Source organism: Symphalangus syndactylus, chromosome 4 (genome assembly GCF_028878055.3).
Source record: "Symphalangus syndactylus isolate Jambi chromosome 4, NHGRI_mSymSyn1-v2.1_pri, whole genome shotgun sequence".
NCBI lineage: Eukaryota > Metazoa > Chordata > Mammalia > Primates > Hylobatidae > Symphalangus > Symphalangus syndactylus.
Window position 1 is genome coordinate 121359931 of NC_072426.2, and position 22416 is coordinate 121382346.

Genomic DNA, 22416 nt, shown 5'->3' on the forward strand with positions numbered 1-22416 from the left:
CTACCAGCTGTGAGTACTTTATTACAGACATAGAAGCAGTAGCCTTATTTCATTGTCACCTGAGCAACAGAAGAGAGGGTGAACATTTGTTCAGTGCCTGTTATGTGGTAGATGTCTTGGTTCTTGTGTTATTTCATTCACTTCCCCAAACTTCCTACAAGATGGGTATTATTACTGCCTTACAGTTGAAGAAACCGAAAGCCAAAAACTGAAGTAAAGCACCAAGATGGCTGAAAGGAAGGGCAACCTAGCACCAGAGGCCACACTCTTTCTGTTGCCTGCAGTGGTCTCATTTCCATGGCAGGCTCCTATTTTGGCCTCAGAACATTTCCTGAGGAGAAACTTTGCCTGAGTGGAAAGATGTAAGACAGAATAAAAGATGAAGTGAGTGGGCTATCCAAGTAAATGGTGGACATAGCCAAATGTGCAGCTTCCATTCTTCCATATGAGGTAAGAAATGCTTAAAGTAGGTTTGTGTCTCCCTCTAAGCCCCGTCTAGTGTGATCCTGAAGGAAATTATCAGGACCACAGTGAGATGCAAAAGCACTCACTAATTATATGAACTATGACTCTCTCAAAATAATGTGTGAATAAAAAATAATAAAGGGGATATCACCACTGATCCCACAGAAATACAAACTACCATCAGAGAATACTATAAACACCTCTCTGCAAATAAACTAGAAAATCTAGAAGAAATGGATACATTCCTGGACACACATACCTTCTCAAAACTATATCGAATCCTTGAATAGACCAATAACTTGTTCTGAAATTGAGGCAGTAATTAATAGCCTACCAACCAAAAAAAGCCCAGGACTAGATGTATTCACAGCCAAATTCTACGGGAGGTACAAAGAGGAGCTGGTACCATTCCTTCTGAAAGTATTTCAAACAATAGAAAAAGAGGGAATCCTCCATAACTCATTTTTATGAGACCAGCATCATCCTGATACCAAAACCTGGCAGAGATACAACAAAAAAAGAAAACTTCAGGCCAATATCCCTGATGAACATCGATGTGAAAATCCTCAATAAAATACTAGCAAACTGAATCCAGCAGTACATCAAAAAGCTTATCCACCACGATCAAGTCGGCTTCATCCCTGGGATGCAAGGCTGGTTTGACATATGCAAATCAATAAACATAATCCATCACATAAAGAGAACCAAAGACAAAAACCACATGATTATCTCAATAGATGCAGAAAAGGCCTTCGATAAAATTCAACATCCCTTCATGTTAAAAACTCTCAATAAACTAGGTATTGATGGAACGTATCTCAAAATAATAAGAGCTATCTATGACAAACCCACAGCCAATATCATACTGAATGGGCAAAAGCTGGAAGCATTCCCTTTGAAAACTGGCACAAGACAAGGATGCCCTCTCTCACCACGCCTATGCAACATAGTACTGGAAGTTCTGGCAAGAGAAAGATATAAAGGGTATTCAAATAGGAAGTAAGGAAGTCAAATTGTCGCTGTTTGCAGATAACATGATTCTATATTTAGAAAACTCCATCATCTCAGCCCAAAATCTCCTTAAGCTGATAAGCAACTTCAGCAAAGTCTCAGGATATAAAATCAATGTGCAAAAATCACAAGCATTCCTATACACCAACAATAGGCAAGCAAAGAGCCAAATCATGAATGAACTCCCATTTACAACTGTTACAAAGAGAATAAAATACATCTTACAAGGACGTGAAGGACATCTTCAAGGAGAACTACAAACCACTGCTCAAGGAAATAAGAGAGGACACAAACAAATGGAAAAACACTCCATGCTCATGGATAGGAAGAACCAATATTGTGAAAATGGCCATACTCCCCAAAATAATTTATAGATTCAGTGTTATTCCCATTAAGCTACCATTGACGGTCTTCGCAGAATTAGAAAAAACTAACTTAAATTTCATATGGAACCAAAAAAGAGCCCATATAGCCAAGACAATACTAAGCAAAAAGAAAAAAGTTGGAGGCATTACACTACCTGAATTCAAACTATACTACAAGGCTACAGTAATCAAAACAGCATGGTACTGGTACCAAAACAGATATATAGACCAATGGAACAGAACAGAAACCTCAGAAATAACACTGCACATCTACAACCATCTTTTGACCAACCTGACAAAAAGAAGCAATGGGGAAAGGATTCCCTATTTAATAAATGGTGCTAGGAAAACTGGCTAGGCATATGCAGAAAACTGAAACTGGACCACTTCCTTACACCTTATACAAAAATCAACTCAAGATGGATTAAAGACTTAAATGTAAAACCTAAAACCATAAACACCCTAGAAGAAAACCTAGGCAATACCATGCAGGACATAGGCATGGGCAAAGATTTCATGAGTAAAACACCAACAGCAATGGCAACAAAAGCCAAAATTGACAAATGGGATTTAATCATGCTAAAGAGCTTCTGCACATCAAAAGAAACTATTATCAGACCGAACAGGTGACCTACAGAATGGGAGAAAAGTTTTGCAATCTACCCATCTAACAAAGGCCTAATATCCATAATCTACAAGGAACTTAAACAAATTTACAAGAAAAAAAAAACAAAAACCCCATCAAAAAGTAGGCAAAGACCCTTCTCAAAAGACATTTATGCAGCCAGCAAACATGAAAAAAAGCTCATCATCACTGCTCATTAGAGAAATGCAAATAAAAACCACAATGAGATACCATCTCATGCCAGTCAGAATGGCAATTATTAAAAAGTCAGGAAACAATATATGCTGGCGAGGCTGTGGAGAAATAGGAATGTTTTTACACTGTTGGTGGGAATGTAATTTAGTTCAACCATTGTGGAAGACAGTGTGGTAATTCCTAAAGAATCTAGAACCAGAAATACCATTTGACTCTGCAATCCCATTACTGGGTATATACCCAAAGGATTATAAATCATATTATAAATCATTCTACTATAAAGATGCATGCACACGTATATTTATTGCAACACTATTTACGATAGCAAAGACTTGGAACCAACCCAAATGCCCATCATTGATAGGCTGGGTAAAGAAAATGTGGCACATAAACACCATCAAATACTATACAGCTATAAAAAAGGATAAGTTCATGTCCTTTGCAGGGACATGGATGAAGCTGGAAGCCATCATTCTCAGCAAACTAATACAGGAACAGAAAAGCAAACACTACATTTTCTCACTCATAAGTGGGAGGTGAACAATAAAAACACATGGACACAGGGAGGGGAACAACACAAACTGGGGCCTATTGGGAGGTCAGGGACAAGGGGAGGGAGAGCATTAGGACAAACACCTAATGCATGTGGGGCTTAAAACCTAGATGACGGGTTGATAGGTGCAGCAAACCACCATGGCACATGTATACCTACAAAACAAACCAGCACATTCTGCACATGTATCCCAGAACTTAAAGTAAAATAAAAAATAAAAGTAATAGTAATTTGTGAATAGTCTCTGCTGCTTGTAGCAACATCTCATTTGTGGTTATTGTGTCACCTACTGTTTTTTGTTTTTTTATTTTTTATTTGAGACAGGTATTGCTCTGTCATCCAGGCTGGAGTGCAGTGATGCAATCTTGTCTCACTGCAGCCTCTGCATCCTGGGCTCAAACAATCTTCTCACCTCAGCCTCCCAAGTAGCTGGTACTACAGGCACACATCACCACACCCAGCTAATTTTGTATTTTTAGTAGAGATGGGGTTTCACCATGTTGGCCGGGCTGGTCTCTAACTCCTCATCTCAAGTGATCTGCCCACCTCCACCTCCCAAAGTACTGGGATTACAGGTGGGAGCCACTGCGCCCAGCCATGTCAATGATACTTAACGCCCTTTTGACCTAAAGAATGACATCTCCCCAGTGTGTACATGTAGTATTTTCTGTACCACCAGATTTCTGTTCCTCACATCACCCACCTTGCCCCTCTTGGAGGAGGGAAGCCATGGCTCCCAGAGCCTGGCTAGAGAAGAGCCACGTCAGCTTCTAGCATGGCCCCTGGAGACACAGAAAGCAGCTATTCAGCAATGGGATCCTCAGAGGCCTTCCTTCTGTCGTGCAGAGAAAAGCATCTGAGTGACACACTGACCCCTACCCAGCCCAGGGGGAGGTTCTCATCCAGGTCTAATGGTCATACACAGAAGCAAACGCCTCCAAGCCAAGGCCTGCTCAGCTCATGTTGAGGCCAACTAACATTTTGTTTTGGGATCTGCTACATACACACATGATGTTTTAATACAAAACAAGGTTGACTGCCTTCAAGATGTAACCCTGCACCTCACAGAAACGATGAATTCCAGAACGTGCCAGGGAAGATGCAAACAAATCTGGAGCACCGGAGGGTGGTGCAGCTGTCCCTAACATTCCTATATGATGGTTTTCTGATCTCTGAAATGCAGCCCAGCCTAAAAACGAGCAGCTGCTATCAGCCACAAGTGTTCTCTCATCATAATGGCAGAGTTCGGAGCACTCAGCAGTGAGTCAAGGAAGTTCTGGCTGCCACCAGCTATCTAGGAACCTTAAGAAATCACTCTCTGGGGCTGTTTCTTCTTCCATTAAATAAGGATCCTCTGATGCTCCCTTGGAAGTTTTCCATGACTCCTGACCAGCACAGCAACTCCACTTTCTTCACAAGGCTTGGTACCAATGTAGAATAAGTGTCAGTGAGCCCACAACTCCACCTCCTCGGAGGTCCCAGCATGCTGCCCTGTGACCTCCAGGTGCTGTCTGGCTGCCCTGTCTGGGGGTGTCTCCCTCCTATGACACTGCCTGGCACTTTTAGACACTCAAGTATTTGTTGAATGAGATGAACATCGTCCTCTATCGATTACTAAGGACAGAAGTTTCTGTTTGCATTGGCCCACTGGTCCTGGGAATGTGGCAAGGGCTCACCAACAGATGAATACATAAACATACATGCTCTGAAGGGTCCCACCATCCAGGGAACTGGTTTGAACACCTGATTACTTTCTACCTTGCATTATGCTCCAGTCGCCTCTGTAAACTCTAAGTTTACCATTCTACCAACACGTATGCGCACCATGTGGAAGAAATCCATGTATGTCCCGAGAGTTGTGTGCATGTGTCCCGAGGGCTGGCACACTGTGCACAGTATTTATCAGGGGTCAGGTTGGTATTATATTTATTGTGTATCCTCTGCAGCACTGTCTATACTGCTAGGCAGGAGGCACATTTTTACTAAGTGTGTATACTGACATAAAATTGCAACATATGTTTAATAGGGAAAGGGCAATTTTTTCCTCAAGAGGTACTATTAATATCATCTTTGTTACTTACTCTTCTACGCAATGACCATAACATAAAGTCCTTGATCTCTCTAAGAATGAATAGAAATTAGCAATAAATTCATTAGAAATAAGCTTCTTTCACTCATAGAAAACTGCTATTCTTAGTAAGAGCTAAAAAATTATTATTGTCAATTCTTTCTAGTAGAGTAAGGATTCTATATGCTTTACATATGACACCTAAACCTTTACAATGCAAAAGTACATCTACTCCTAGTATCCTTACCACAGCCGCTTTGTTTGAATTTTTTTTTTTTGGGGAAAGATTGACATTCAGAGGGCTTATGATTCATTAAAGTTGTTAACCGATTCAAACACTCAACTATCAACCTGTTCTTTCAGAGAACGTTCCTTTCACCCACCTTGGGACCATTCTTCCAGCACATATGTGTACCATGTGGAAGAAATCCACATGTGTCCTGAGAGCGGTGTGGATGTGTCCCAAGAGCTGGCATACTACACACACGGTTTTAAGCAGAACTTTGATCTACAGTCAAAGGTTCTTATGTGTGTGACCCTTAGAAACAAATGCTCTTTTTTCCACAAGGCGATCAGAACTAGGCTCTGAGTATAGAGCCAGCGCATTGTGTAGTTCTTTGTTCCCTTGAAGAAAATTCCACAACTGTTGATTCACTAATTTACTCTAATGAAAAAGCTGTAGGCAGTCTCAAGTCTGAGTAAGTGTGAATGTTAGAAAGGTCCCTCTAGACCTACAATGCATTTTTCAATGTTCTATTTGGAATAGGAATATAAATAGAGTATTCAAGATGCTTCTGTCAGGCCACCTTTAAGATCAAACATTTTTGATATTTCAAAATAAAGCTTTAGAATTAAAACGATTCTAATGATTCTAAAAAAGTGGTATTCTTCTTCCAGTCGAGGTGGAGTGAGATGAATTGAAACTAACCTTCCATTTGAAAAAACCAAAAGTACTCAAAATGAAGACCATGAAAAAATGATTTTCAAGACACAGGCTATCAGTGAAGGATAGCTGTGCTAGAAGGAAACGCAGAGAAAAGCTCCGTGACACTGGCTTACACTAGGGCTTCTCAGATACAGCCCTGAAAGCATGACCCATAGAGAAAACAATCATCAACTGGACTTCGTTAAAATTACAAACTCCTGCTCTTCAAAAGACATTGCTAAGAGAATGAAAAGATCAACCACGCTGGGAGAAAATACTTACAGTCATATACCTGGATTTGTATCCAGAAAATATAAAGAACTCTCAAAACTCAGCAATCAGAAAACAAATTATCCAATTATGAAAAATGAGCCAAAGAGTTGAACAGACACCTCACCACAGAAGACATAAAGATAAACGAGCACATGAAAAGATGTTCACCATCATCAATCTTTTCGCAAGTGAAAACCACAGGAACATACCACTATGCAGCTATTAGAATGGCTGAAAGTAAACCAACTAACCACATCAAGAGTCGGCAAGGGTGTGGAGCAATCTGAACCTCATATGCTTCTTGTGGGAATAGTAAATTGTTCAACCATTTTGGAAAACCGTTTGGCAGTTTCTTAAAATATGAAAATATACCTGCCATATTACCCAGGTATTCCACTACAAGGCATTCATCCAAGAAAGGAGAAAGTATATGTCCGTACAAAGACTTGTACGTAAAGGTTCAGCATGGCTTTATTTGTAATAGCCTCCAAGCTGGTAACAACCCAAACAACCATCAATAGGTGACTGCACAAATTAATTGGGGGAAAATCAATACAATGGGAAACTACTTTGCAATAAGAAAAACACGACAAATTATTTATATATGAAATGGAATGAGTGAATCTCAACGTTACTATGCTAAGTGAAGGAAGCCAGACCAAAAAAGACTACATACTGCATTGTTACATTTATATGTAACACTAGAAAATGCAAACTAATCTCGATTAACAGAAGCAATATAGAAAGTAATTGAGGAGAAGGAGGGTAGGTGGAAAGATTAAAGGAAGGCTGGAGAAAACTTTTGGGCTGATAGATATATTTGCTATCTTGATTGTGGTGATAATTTCACAGGTGTGTATAGAAGTCAAAACTTATAAAATTGTGGACTTTAAATTTGTTCAGTTTATTCTATATCAGTTATACCTCAATTAACCCCAAAGACACTAATTTCCTTTGGGAAACTGCCTAAAATCAGAATTTATGATACAGCCATTCAAAAAACTACTCATTGAGTTCCTATCTCTGCCAAGCACTGTGCTGGTGGAAAAAAAAAAAAAAAAAAAAGCTAGCAAAGGAGGTTTTGACCCATGGACCACTAGATGAGGCCTTAGTGTTTCCATTGTGCTATGCTGCTTAAGGAAAGTCAATTCCAAAGGGCTTTTGAAAAACCAAGTTTAACTTCTGTTGTCAGCCTCATTACATAGAAATTGTTTCAGAATGTTTCATCTATGATCACATGAATTTTGATATTGCACTTGTGCCTAAATGTACAAATAAGAGAATTTAAGAAAGAACCACAAAACCCCCATTCTATTCTCTACTCAGAGGGCCTTTCAATGAAATTAACAGACGAAAGTAAATCTGCTATGTGTTCTCATGTAGATGATCTGTGGTTTCAACATAAAACGAGTGGGAAGACTTTACTCCAGTTCCCTGCATTTCTTTTTGTGTGAGTCATGAAGAGCATAATTTGCTGTGTTCCCCAAAGCCTTCCTTGCCATCATCTCTTATTTCTAAGATTTTCCACTAAGTCACATTCTTTAAGCCACTGACAATTAGCAAAACTATTTATCACTGAGTTCGCCTTGTGGGAATTTGACTTTTGTCATATGAAAAGTTCAGATAAAGCAGAGGTAAATGATATGCACAGGGTCTCAGTGTAAAACACTGGAAAGTGACATTCTTTTATCAATCAACCTTATGCCATTAGTTACCACAGATAACATTCTGCTGTCATAATGGAATTTCTAAAAGATGGACCATTATTTCCATAATAACACCATTATAATATTGGTCATCAAGTCTGTCAACATTTTCCTTAATAGAAAAATATTTTTAAAGGAGTTTACTACTCAGATCTTACAGGATGAACTTGGGCAATAAATTCTCCAAAAGAAAGTATGGAAACTTCACAAATATGAAGAACTAAATTAGCATGACTGTGTACAACATTCTTTGAGCCAGAATTGGAGAAGCTGCTTGCAAAATGAAACAAGAAGCATATTTTAAATGACATACAAAGCAAGTTATCCAAATCAATATTTTGTAGAAACTGCGAAAACCACCTCAGCTATATCTATAATTGATTAAATTAGAAACAAGCTTAGAATCTCCTTTCTGTATTGACACAAGAAAGATGACTCCTATGAAGAATAATGAATATAAGATTCAAAAGTTGGCAAAGACTGAGATGATCCAAGCTGGCCCTGAACCACTAATAATGTTTTTGAAAGATTGGGTTATTAGATTAACAGTTGTAGAAGATGGACACTATTTATGCAATGTTAAAGCAAACATTTTTATTAACCAAACATTTCCTAAATTGTGAGCAAAAATGTGAAACTCAATCTGACACCTGTAGCAAATCTGAGGGCCTTCCCTGGTCCAGGGCATACTCTTTGCTGTAAATGAGGTTTGTTCCAAAGGTTATTTGAAAAAAAAATTCCTTAATTAGTTTTTAATTCTTGCTGCTTTCCATCAGATGATTTACCCTGATTCTTCCCAAAGCCCTGTGTATGGCAGATGCACCTGACAACAATAACTCAAGCATACCCTGAGAATAACCCTATGGTTTAAGAAGAATATGTGTTCAGAGTTCTAAGCTAAGGAATCTCGGCGTGGCCAACCTGGAGATTGACTCCTAATCTATAGAGGACATCTGAATCCCTGGCCCACTCTTTGGAACGCAGGTCATCCAGGGGATCGAGGCCCTTTGTCATGGCTTAAATGGAGGTTGCTAGGCGAAAATGCTATATAACCTGAATGCTTTTTATAAATGGGAGTGGTTTTCTGGCACTACTCTTGGCCCATCCTGTATGTAAGTACCCAATAAACCCTATGTCTCATTCCCTGGCTCTGGGTCTCTTCTTCAGCCCCTTGGACGTGGTGATATCCTTAATGGAGTCAACAGAGGTCTAGCATGACACCCTGAAAACTCTCAGTCTCTGTTTCCTTTGGTGAGCAGTGTGTATGTGGTTGCTGATCCTTCACTTAGGAACCAAGGAGGGGCTCTACTCACGTCATGCATGGAGTCCAGCAGCTTGGTCAGTTGGTAGAACCTCTGCCAGCTCTGCCCAGAATTGTTGGGACACTTAGTTACCATCTTCCTCAGTTCTTTGATGTAATTTGTCCTCATTTCTTCAAATGCAGCCTGGCTTTTGAGGCCATCCTTTGGAACTGTGTTAAGGAAAGCAGACATGTAAATTTCCAGGATGGAAAACAACTTTAGCATCTTAGCAGATAAGGTCATATACTGCTTTTGAGGTTAGATACTAAATCTCAATTAATTGCATTTATGACTATATATGGCAGTTGTCTACTGGCAAATACTCGTACGCATACATACACAAAGAACAACAACTATTTATCAGATGTGTCTTATCATACACTTTGCACAGACTAGTTCACTTAACCCTGACACCAATATTGTGATGTAACTGTTATAGCATTCTCATTTTACAGATGAGGAGACTGAACACTGGAGGCTGAATCACTTGCCCATGGACACAATAAAAAAAGGCAGAGAAGGGGTGGTATCAACTTAGGTCTGTCTGTTTCCAAAGCCTGCCTCTTAACCACAATGCCACATTGCCTTGTGGCTGGTCATCCAAGTGTTTATGAATCCTAACTTGCCAATACTTCAAGACAGGAAAATATATTTTGATTTTCCAGGATAACTGAAGAGCCATAGACAGTCTAGGTTGGGGCTAGAATTAGAAATCAACATCCTCATTCTCAAGTTCAAATATTAAAGACATTCGGGGGAACTGGCCATCTACGAAGGGGAGGACGCTGCTTACAAAGAAGCACTTTCTATCCACTTTGCCCCAAGATCGCATGACCACCAAGGCACATGACCTCCCAGCACAACCTCATAAAGCGTCTGTACATCAAAATATATTTTCCTGTCTCTGAGGTATTGGCAAGTTAGGATTCATGTACACTGTTTTATGTGTGTGAGGGGGGAACACCAACAGTGCCTCTGCACGCAAGGCAAAATCTAAAACTTTCAAAGAGAATGAACCATGTTCATCTGTATCTTTGATAAGGTAGAAAACTAAGGATAATATTTTCTTCTTTCCTTTTATGTAGTGGCTAGCTTTTGTGTGTTTTTAAAAAATTCACTTAAAAAGAATACTTTGAAATTCAGGACTTGTAAGCTTATCAAGTGCTTCTGTGACCCGCTGAGAAGCAGGTCCCAGGACATTTGTGAAAGTACTTTATTAAGAAATGAAGTCCAGGTTTAAGACAGAGTTTAAGCATTTTTGTTCCACTATAGCCAATAGTTATGTTTATGCCTTAACACTGAATAAGAAAATCAACTAGAATTTTATTTTTAGGAGATAAAGACCTAATGAAAATTCACCTTGGGATATTAACATTCTGATTTTGAAACTGCTCTTACTTTCACTTCTTAATTACCTATTTATTTGCTAATTTCCCATAACTGGAATAAATAATTATTTACTTTGGTCATCAGCACTTGGAGATGGTTCTGAGTATTGTGTGCAACCCTGGAAGCCAGGCATACTGCTGTTTCCAAATAAACCCTGTTATCCTATAAAAAGATATGTATTATCTTGCAAATTAACTTCTACTATTATGTTAATAATCTTCTTGAGTTTAATTGTTGAGACTTTTGATTTGTCATTTATTTAAGTCTATTTTTGTGAGGGGAAAAATAAATCCCTAATAGCAACTGCACAAATTCCTGAGGCTGCCACAATATTAGTTGTGGTTTAAAATATTTGACATTCACATTAAATGTTAAATGCTATCCATTATATAACAAATAGTATTTTTTCTCCTTAAAACTTTATTTTAAAAGTAAAAAAACATAAATAACGATAATAACCAGGAAGTTAATAGTAAAACCATAAATCCAATTTCTACCAAAATTTTAATGTTAACTTAAAACTTTCTAAAAGATAGGAAAAGTTTGCAAATATCTTACACTTCCCACCCACAGATTAGCATTTAAGTTATAAAACTGTACAAAGTAAATGTTTAGTTTTTCAATAGATACTTATATGGACATCACCCTATACATGAAAAGTTAACTAGTGGTAGAATAAATAAGTTTCACTATTATATTTCAATACCACTTGGTACATCTAAGATTAACCAAATTTATATTTCTGATAGTTGTAGATCAAAAATTCTAAAAATTATAACAACTTGTCAAACAGTATTACTTATATATTATTGCTGTAACTGAAATATATCGTACCAGTTTCCCAGCCAGATTTTTTAGAAGTTGAAACAAACCCACAAATAAAGAGAACTTAAGCAAAACCTCAAATTTTGGAGTTCTGCCCAGAGTTTCTGAATTTACTTATTAAATGCAGCAGAGCTGCTGGAAATCATCCAAAATCTGGAGAAGAGCAAAGAAACAACTGGGGTAGAAGTCTGTCTGCTTTCCTCAAGAACATGAAAGCCTGATGTCAGTCCCAAAAAACTTTGATACACTGGATATCAGGTGTGCATCTGACATTCCTGAGATGAAAAATTTTCATGTGTTCTACATAGATTAGCAAAACAAGCTTACTAAAGCCTGCAGTTTTTATGGTTCATAAAATGCTTTACCTATGTTTTCCTACCTTTTTATTTTGCTTTTTCTGCATTGAAAAAAATCAGAATTCAAAGTACTGAGCTACTTGGGGGCTAATAAATTAATTCAAGTAGCTTCAAAATGGTATCAGAATCTATTACGGGCTGAGTGAATATGTAAAAAGATGTAAAAGGATAAGACATCAATTTAGATTGGGCAGTCAACATTCATAAAGAATTAGTATCACAAGCACTTTAAAAAATGTTTCATTTACATTCTATCATCCATTTGTCATAATTTTAAACATATTTTTCTAACCAGTAATGGTTAATAACCTAGCTTGGAAGGGGAGTAAAATCATTTTCAATGAATTTAAAGATTATAGTTCCAAAGTTATACTCTAGAAAGAACAGATCAGCAACAACAGAAACCTTGGTGAAGAGTGGAGCAGGAGGACGACCCTGCAGGTGAGGGGTTGTAAACACAAGAGCAGCCGGAGATGGGGCTGGGTGTAATTAGTGAGGAATGGTGGGGCCTGTGGCAAACTAGAGAGAACATGCCCTGCCCCGGGCAATTGAATTCAATGAAAATAAAACAAAAGGCCAAAAGCAACCCCAAAAACCTGTGCTGGCCAAATAAAACACAGCTGTGAATTGCTGGCCCCACCTCCCTACCAGGACTGCCGGTTTGCCCCCTCTGCTATGGAGTCTGCGATTCTGCCTTTTGGACACTCTGCCCTCGCTGCTGCCATTGTGTGCCACCTGCCATCCGCCTGCCTTTCAGCCTCTTGGTGCCTGCTCTTAGGGGAGCAGGAATGACACTTGGAGGTAAAGTCCCAAGCCATCGGTTTTAGTCCTAGCTCATAGAGGATACCCAACACATCACACTTACGTGCCTCCATGTTGTCAACTTTAGAATAGGGCTATCAATCTCCCAGGGTAAATTTAAGCATTAAATTAGACAATATATGGAAAAACACTTTGCAAATTGCAAGGTGCCAAACACAGGTGAAGCAGGATGATTACCCATGTCACCACTGCGTCCCCTCTTCCTGCTTTGATCACTACCTGATTCCAGCTTACTTTCTGCAGACCCAGTCCTCTCTGCTGGAAACAACAGCTCTTTATACGCATTCAATCCTGAGCACCTTGGCTAGCCTTGGTCGTTTTCTCCAAATGACTTTACTGATCACTGCCCCTTCTCCCACACCTCTGTTTCAGGGGCCCATGGCAAGGGCTAGCACAGACTGGATACTCCAGGTTGTCACTAGGCACTCTCTCCTCCTCTGACGTCCATGCCACCCGCTGTGGCATCCTTGCAGGCTTTTAACATCTGGAACATTTCTCAGTTTCCTCAGTGGCCATCGCATACGGCTCAGCGTTTTCCTCTCCACATTGTCTCCTGTCATCTTTCTGGGTCTCGCCCTCTTCTGATGGGAGCTTCCTCAAATTCTTTCCCCTCTGTTGGAAAATGCCTGTGCTGTCATCAGACTTACAACTGCTGCACATCCTTGCCAAAGCTAATCCTGTCCTCTCTTGTCTCCTCTGGCACTTTATGCCATTAACTTCTCTCCTCCCATACTTGGTTCCAGCAGCCCAAAACAGCTTCTCATCAATCTGCAAGTCCCTGGCATGCTGGCACCTGCCTGATGCCTAATGGTCAGCTCCAGTGGCCTTCTGTAAGGGTTATCAACTTTCTCTGTGGAGGCCATGCTGTTAGTCACACCCCTTTTGGAAACTCTCACGTCGTGGCTTCCAATACCATACACTCTCCCAGTTTCTCCACTTCTCTGACAGTTCTGTCTCTGTCCCTGCAGCTTCTGCCACCTTCCTGTAACACAGCTCCACTGGCTCTCTCTGGACGACGGTAACCCCACTCGCCACTGGAATTAAACTACAATTTTCTATAAGGATAATTTCAAATGTATATCTCCATGCTCAAACCTGTCTTCACAGTCCCAGTCCCCAGTTCTCCCCATCTTTTGGCTGTTTCTATCAAGACACAGAGTTGGTATCAAAAAATTAACCTATCCAAAACAGAACCCATTTTACACTCCACACAATCTGCTCCAAGTCCTGATGTTAACATATTCCTATTAATGGCATCACTACTGTGGCTAGTCATTTCTCTGTGCTCAAAACTTGTGTCACTCTGACCCACAGCACTTTCATTTCCCTTCCTAGGCAGCTGCCAAGGCCAACTCTACAATGTTTCTGGACTCCACTTGCTCCTGTCCATCATGCTACCAGTCATGGTAATGCCCCCCATTATGTCCACAGGCTCCCAGCAGGTCTCTGTGCTTCCAGCTGGGCTAAGTTCTCTGTCTCTGCCTCTCTCCCATCCTGTCTCTCTCCTCTTGAATCTATTCCGCCAGAGAGACCCTTATAAAGCCATACAATACAGCTTTGATCCTGTCATCCCACTGCTCAAAAGCCTTCAGCATTGCCCTCTTCTGCCCACCTAAGGAAGTTCAGATTTCTTCAATGGACATTGAATATTTTGGTCTAATCCACACCCCAATCTTATTACCCACAACTCCTCCACCCAACATAACTTGATGCACCTTTAAAAAATAAATGAGTATATAAATAAAATAAAGAATTGGAAGGCAAAACAACCCCTTTCCGCTAAGTGTTGTTACTGCCTATATAGACTTTCCCACAGGTCCACACTCATTCGTACTGATGCTCATGGCAATGCCATCTCACACCTTCTATCCAACCTACGACCCTTGCAAAACCCTCCAAGATCCAGCTGCATCACATGTCCCTCCCAGATCCCCAGAACTGAATGTGCTCTTCCCTTGTTTGAACCACCATTACATTCCTTACCTCTATCATAGTAAATAATTACTTTCCATATGTATTAAAGATATCTTTGGCCAGGCGCGGTGGCTCATGCCTATAATCTCAGCACTTTGGGACACTGAGGCTGGTGGATCACCAGAGGTCAGGAGTTCGAGACCAGCCTGGCCAACATGGTGAAAGCCCATCTCTACTAAAAATACAAAAATTAGCTGGGCATGGTGGTGCATGCCTGTAATCTCAGCTACTTGGGAGACCAAGACAGGAGAATCGCTTGAACCTGGGAGGTGGAGGTTGCAGTGAGCCAAGATCATGCCACTGCACTCTGGCCTGGGCAACAGAGCAAGACTTCATCTCAAAAAAAAAAAAAAAATATTTAAACTTTTCTTAGAGTATAAACTCCATGAGGATAAAGACTGTGCTTTATTAACCCTTGTGTTTCCTGAATTGCCCAATCCTACCATACACATAACAGACACTTTATAAACACTGAGTGGTTGCATGGATGAAGGAATGTCGGGATATGCTCTTTCACATGCCCAAAGCTTCATACTTTGCAAGTAACTTAGTTCGTCAAAGGTCAAAGCCTTCCTCCCATTTCTTCAATGTTTCTGTTTGGTTTGTTTTTGTTTTTGGTATCAACTACCTGAATACCATAAATAGGCTACTGCCCTATGGGGAAGATGATCTGGTAATATAGAAACAGTGCCAGGATGGGCATCAATTTACTTGTGCTTAGTAGCAGCAAAACTTTCATGATGGTGTATTCTTCAAAGGTGAGCTGCAGTCGAACGAACTGAAGGCTGATTTGGTGCATCCCCTGGCATAGTTCATACATGGCAGACTGATGCATCTTCTCTCTGCAAAGGAAAAGAAGAAAATGTCTGAGAATGCAAGATTCATTATCAAACCCAGACTGGCAGCCTGAGGCAGCTTAATAAGAGATCTGAGTCAGAATTCTCCTTTTGGCTTCAACATGGAGCAGATGTGTATTTTAAAGACAAGTTAGATGCTTTTCATAGTGATTGGTAAATTGCTTCTAGACCAATACTGCTGGGCCGTTTACTTGTACCCTGTGAGAATGTGTCAGAAGCACTGAAACCAACCCTTTCAAAGTATGCCATGATTTCATTTTATGTCAAGAGTAATACTGACTGATGAGGATTTTAGTGTGTTATAGTGAGACCATCCACAAAGCAGAGAAGCTGCTGTGATCTGGGGCAAAGCCCACAGACTCTTGTTCCTTTTCAGCCACAGATATCCAGCACTTATAGGAAAGGACTGGGCTAGATGCTACAAACATAGGACGGGGATGACCAATCTTATTTCTCCATGGGCCTTCCTTACAGAGGTCATGGAACATGTTATTAACTATTTACAGCAACATGTTTTAAAAGGGAAATTAAAAAATACTTTAAAAGGTGAGAACGTCCAAATGGAATCTCTCTGATAAAGAGAAAAATGACAAGGGAGTTTGGCAGAACATACACAAATACTTCCACACACACAACCAAACAATACCCTCACACCACTATCCAAATGCTTCCATAAAAATCCATGTTATCTAAAAACAGAAGTCATTATTTTCTCTTTGCTTGAGAAGTAAGCAAGGCATCACTATTTTTTTAGATGTTTTTCCTCAAAGTAATAAACATTTTGTAAGGCCCTGGATAACTACTGATTCATGGTGATCAGACCATAAAAAGTGAAAGAGACACTATTGGTGAAAAATGGGAAAGGACTTGCCAAAGGCCAAAGAAAAGACTACGAGGTCTGGATAGTGGATCCATTAAAGGGTGACTGAAAGCAGGCAGCCTCTGCAGGAAAGCAATGTGGGGATCTCTCTTCCAGGATGGATTCTGGGGCTCCCTTCAATTGGCAGAAATCTCTTGCATCTCAACTCTGAATGCCAATTATAAGGAACCCATAATGAAACACAGCACATGTTCTCTGCATTACTGTATGTCTTTCCTCTCCCCCAGTAAGCTAGAAGCCATTTTAAATTGAGGAAATATTTTAAACACACACATGCTAATAGCAGGAGCTTCCAAATCTACCATCTAGAATTAACAGTGTAAACAAATGCTACTATTTTTGCCATATGTGCATCAGATTTTTAAATATTAAACATGGCAGAGTTAAGGCCTACTCTGCCTTCTTCCCTGATCCCATCCATCTCTTCTTCTTTCAAGAAGAGAACCATCCAGTCTGGGTGACTATCATTTCCTCTCAGATGTTTCTATTTCACTACACATGTATGTATCTACAAAAACGGCATACAGTACTGCTTTGTTTTATGTAAATTTGAAATTAGATATGCACATCCTTCTGCAACTTATTTTTATTCAACAGTAACTTTGAGATGTATCTATTTTGATACAGGTAACTAAGTTAATTCATTTTAACCGCTTCGAGCTTCATTTGTTTGAATGTATAGCAATTTACTTATCCATTCAATTACTGATGGACACTTGGGTTGTTTGCTCTTTATTGCTATCACAAATGATGCCCAAGGAATATCCTTGTCATTTCTATAGGATACAGAATGAAAACAGAACTTCTGAGTCATAGATTTGCGCATGTCATCTGCTTTCATTCCAACCAGCACAGCATGAGCGTGCCCTTACTCCACATCCCCACCAATGCTTGCCATTATCCAATTTCATTTTTTTTCCATTTGATGGGAGGTTGAATGGATAGTACATGGTTGCTTTTATTTCCATCTCCATCATTACCAGTAGGTTCAGCATTTTTTTCAAATGTTTACTCATCATTTAGGTGTCTTCTTTGGTGATTTGACTCTTCACATCTTTACCAATTTTACCCATTTTTTCCTTCTCGCACTGAGTAACACCATTTTTATTCCTAATAATTTTTTGCCTTAAAAATGTCTGATCTTCACATTGTTTTTCTTTCTCTCTGCCTCTTTTTCTTGCTCTCTTTAGAACTTGCCAGGTGTGCTGTCCACCTTTCTTTTGATCGCTTTGTTTCAAACTTCCCACGTAATTATATTTCACACATATCTTCTAAACACAAAAGGCTGGATTAAGAAATCTGAGAGTCTCTGTATTTTAATAACTCAGTTTAATCTGTTTTTAGTTATCATGATTACTGACAAGTTTGGATGTTCTCTACCATTTTAACTTACTTTCCTTCCTCTTTCCCTTCTTTCTCCTTCTCTTCCTTTCATTGGATTGATCTAGCTTTTTAGCCCCCTGTTGTGGGAAGTCAGGGACCCCGAATGGAGGGACCAGCTGGAGCCGCGGCAGAGGAACATAAATTGTGAAGATTGCATTTTAATATGGACATTTATCATTCCCAAACAATACTTTTATAATTTCTTAAACCTGTCTTTCATCTCTTAATCCTGTTATCTTCGTAAGCTGAGGATCTACGTCACCTCAGGACCACTGTGATAATTGTGTTAACTGTATAAATTGATTGTAAAACGTGTGTTTGAACAATATGAAATCAGCGCACCTTGAAAAAGAACAGAATAACAGCAATTTTTAGGGAACAAGGGAAGACAACCATAAGGTCTGACTGCCTGCGGTGTCGGGCAAAAAGCCATATTTTTCTTCTTGCAGAGAGCCTATAAACGGACGTGCAAGTAGGAAAGATATCGCTAAGTTCTTTTCCTAGCAAGGAATATTAATATTAATACCCTGGGGAAGGAATGCATTCCTGGGGGGAGGTCTATAAATGGCCGCTCTGGGAATGTATGTCTTATGCAGTTGAGATAAGGACTGAGATATGCCCTGGTCTCCTGCAGTACCCTCAGGCTTACTAGGGTGGGGAAAAACTCTGCCCTGGTAAATCTGTGGTCAGACTGGTTCTCTGCTCTTGAACCCTGTTTTCTGTTGTTTAAGATGTTTATCAAGACAATACATGCACTGCTGAACATAGACCCTGAACAGTAGTTCTGCTTTTGCCCTTTGCCTTGTGATCTTTGTTGGACCCTTATCAGTAGTTCTGCTTTTGCCCTTTGTCCTGTTCCCTCAGAAGCATGTGATCTTTGTTTAGACCCTTATTAGTAGTTCTGCTTTTTGCCCTTTGAAGCATGTGATCTTTGTTATCTACTCCGTGTTCTTACACCCCCTCCCCTTTTGAAACCCTTAATAAAACTTGCTGGTTTTGAGGCTCAGGTGGGCATCATGGTCCTACCAATATGTGATGTCACCCCCGGTGGCCCAGCTATAAAATTCCTCTTCATACTGTCTCTTTTTATTTCTCAGCCAGCCAACACTTAGGAAAATAGAAAGAACCTACATTGAAATACTGGGGGCGGGTTCCCCTGATATCCCCTCTCTGCTATGGCTCTACTGGATTTAGAAGCTATACATGCTGTTTTTACACCTTAAGTCATCATTGTTAAATCTAGTTTCTCTCATACACATACACTCCAGGTCTGCTTAGATCTCCCCAGTGTTTCTCTGATCACCATCACTTCTTGCACTTTACTCCTGAGTTCAGTTTCTTACTTATTGAAGAATGTATTTTAGTAATTCTTTCAGCAGTGATTAGTTGATAAATGTTCAGGGGCTGGGTGCAGTGGCTCATGCTTGTAATCCTAGCACTTTGGGAGGCCAAGGCAGGCAGATCACCTGAGGTCAGGTGTACAGGACCAGCTTGGCCAACATGGTGAAACCCCATCTCTACGAAAATACAAAAACTAGTTGGGCATGATGGCAGGTGCCTGTAATCCCAGCTACTCAGGAGGCTGAGGTGGAAGAATCACTTGAACTGGGAGGCGGAGGTAATAGTGAGCCAAAATCTGCCATTGCACTCTAGCCTGGGTGACAGAGCAAGACTCCATCCCAAAACAAAACAAAACAAAACAAAACAAAAGTTAATGTCTCATGTCTTTTGGTCTCAATTTATCTGAAAATGTCTTTATTTTATCTTCATTCCTGGATGATAGTTTAAAAAGCTATGGATTTCTAGCTTGACAGGTGATTTACCACAGTACTTTGCAGACAGTATTCAACTATACCTGGGTCTTAATTGTTGCTTTTGGGAAATTTCCTGTTAGTCTAATTGTCATTTTCCTGAAGGTAGCCTGCATTTTTCTCTTTGGTAGCTTTAAAAATTTTTCTCTATTTATATGATGCCTGCAGTTTCATTATGATGTACCAAGGTGCAGACTAATTTTTATTTCTCCTGTTCAGGACTCAATGTCCTTATTTAACTTGCATATGTAAGTATTCCTTCAGTTCTAAAATGTTTTTAGCCATTGTCGCTTCAAATATCACCCCATCCTGTTCCTGTTATTCTTCCTGTTTAAACTCCATTTAGCAGTATGTTGGACCTTCTCCTCATGTCTCTCACATTAGCCTCTTTCATATTTTCTCACTTTTTATCTCTCTGTACTGCATTCCTAGGTGATTTTCTCAGATCTATTTTCCATATAATCTACCATTTAATATCTACAGTGTTTTAATTTTAATGGCAGTATTTTTCATGTTGAGGAGCTGAGAAATGCTCTATTCAATTCTCTAACATTTCTGTTCTTTTCCATAGGTATTTCTCCTTTACACATCTAGATATTTAAACGTTTATTTTATAGTTTCTTTCAGATGTTTTATTCAAATTTGGGGGGTGCTAATATGCGTATCTAACATGTATTGTTTTGGCATGTATTGTCTTCTAGGTGAATCCCATGGGTTCTGGCTTGTGGATGGGACTCTACAGAGTTGTAGCATTTGCGACTGCCATGGGTATAAGCATTTTACTTGTTCTGGAGCAGTTTTTATATTAATTTCTCAGCTTAAACACTTTTTGCAAGGCTCATGTAGTTTAAATTTAGACTCCACACTTGATGTGGTACAGGTTTGTGTTTCTTATTTCTTTCAGCTTCCTTGCCATGCTGGCTCGTTGGTTTAGTTTTATTGTCCTTGTTAGTAGACAGCGAAATCTTTGCCAAGCCCTGGATTTATGCAGGGAGCTCTATTTCAGGTGCTGGCCTTGTTGGAATCTAGCTTCCTGTCACCTTTCCCTGTTTGTGTTCTAATACCCACTCCTCAAGCACATATCTGCATTCAATAGTCAGTAGGCCATCTGTGGCATTAGTTCTGCTTTAAAGCACCCTGCCTATGAATTTCCTAGTTTTGCGCCTTTTAGAAACATTTCTTTTGAGCTTGGCTATATATTTAAGACTTTTTTTTTAAATGCAGAATTTCTGTGTGTTTAGAGCCAAAAAAATAAAAAAATTTAAAAAGCTCAGTTTAGTTCCATCATTTTGATTGGTAACTGCAAACTTCTTAAAGACAGGATCCATGTCTAATTTTTGTAAATGTCAAAAAGAATATGATAAACAAGTGCTATGTGTCAATCTTTGCTAATATTTCTCAGGAATGAATGATAGACAGAAGGAAAGGAAAAAAGAAAACAGTTAAAGGCTATGAAAACATACAGATTTGCATATGATGATGATGATTAGGGAAAAGTAATACTGGCAATTTATAAAAAGTAAGATTATCAAGGGGCCACAAAATTAGATATTGCATTTATGAAGTCCTACAAAATTTTTGAGAGAGAGAGAGACTGATTTAGATTGTGATATGGGTAAAGCAAATTGGAAAATCGAGATGTCTGTGGAGCATAACACAACATGCATTTCATACTGTGCAGTTTGAAAAGTGTGCTCATATGCATTTGATTCCTTAAGGGGGCATCCCTGGCTTTGCCCCAGCAGGTCCTAGAGGGGCACAGCCCATCAGCCTTTCGGCCTGCTGGCTTTGTGATCTGGTAGCATGTGATCTGGTAGCTTTGTGATCATGTAGCATCTGAGATCTCAGGCTTATCACATATAAAATTGGAATGCTAATAATAATTCCAATCTTGCAGGCATGTATGAACTAATTATATGGAAGCTCTTAAATTATACTTCACACATATTAGCTTTATTTGGAAATCATGGAGAGAATACAATGCTTCTTAAGAGACCAATGATCATCTTGTTGAAACAAACCTAGAAGGAGTCAAAGTCTTAAAATAAGTTTTCAGGAATACAGCATTATGTTATCATTTTTAATTATGGCTATATAGAAGATGGTAAATCTAGGGAAAAACCAGAGATAATGTAGATTCTCAGAAGGTAGAAATAACTTGCCTAGAGTAGAACATGAGAACGAAACACCTCCACGTCAGGGTGTTTCTGTTATCAGATGTGTTAACAGAACATCCACACACAGATTAAAGATTAAAGAGAGACCTCAGATTCCACTTGAAAACAGATTAGAACGTTAATGTGTGACAACATACCTAAAGAAAGCCTTTTTTTGCCACTTCAGTATGAACAGCGTCTCTTGTGAACTCTGTGAGGTGTTAACTAAATAACCTCTACAGTCTCCATAGCTATCATTTATGGATTACCCGCCACACACCAGAGCTAAATTTCTTCTTGCTAAATCTCACAATGCCCTGTGAGGAATTATTCTCATATTTATGATAAGGAATTTTAGGTACATGTGAAGCCAGGATCCAAACCCAGGTTTTTTACTTCAAAACTCATGCCCTTTCCTTTCTCTGTGTGCCAACCTGAGTAATCATTTTTGGCTCTTTTTTCCAGCGTCATACAAC

The 22416-nt window shown here is 39.5% G+C and overlaps 1 protein-coding gene across 3 annotated transcripts in view; it reads right to left on the bottom strand.

Moving 5' to 3' along the window:
- NR3C2 (nuclear receptor subfamily 3 group C member 2) overlaps window positions 1-22416 on the bottom strand; it is a 363201-nt gene that overhangs the window by 26174 nt on the left and 314611 nt on the right. For all 3 annotated transcript variants that reach the window (XM_055276070.2, XM_055276066.2, XM_055276067.2), the window contains exons 6-7: window positions 15565-15695; window positions 9500-9657 (exon numbers count right to left, since the gene is read on the bottom strand). In XM_055276070.2, coding sequence (XP_055132045.1) covers window positions 9500-9657; window positions 15565-15695 — 289 coding nt within the window. The remainder of the gene's footprint in view (window positions 1-9499; window positions 9658-15564; window positions 15696-22416) is intronic.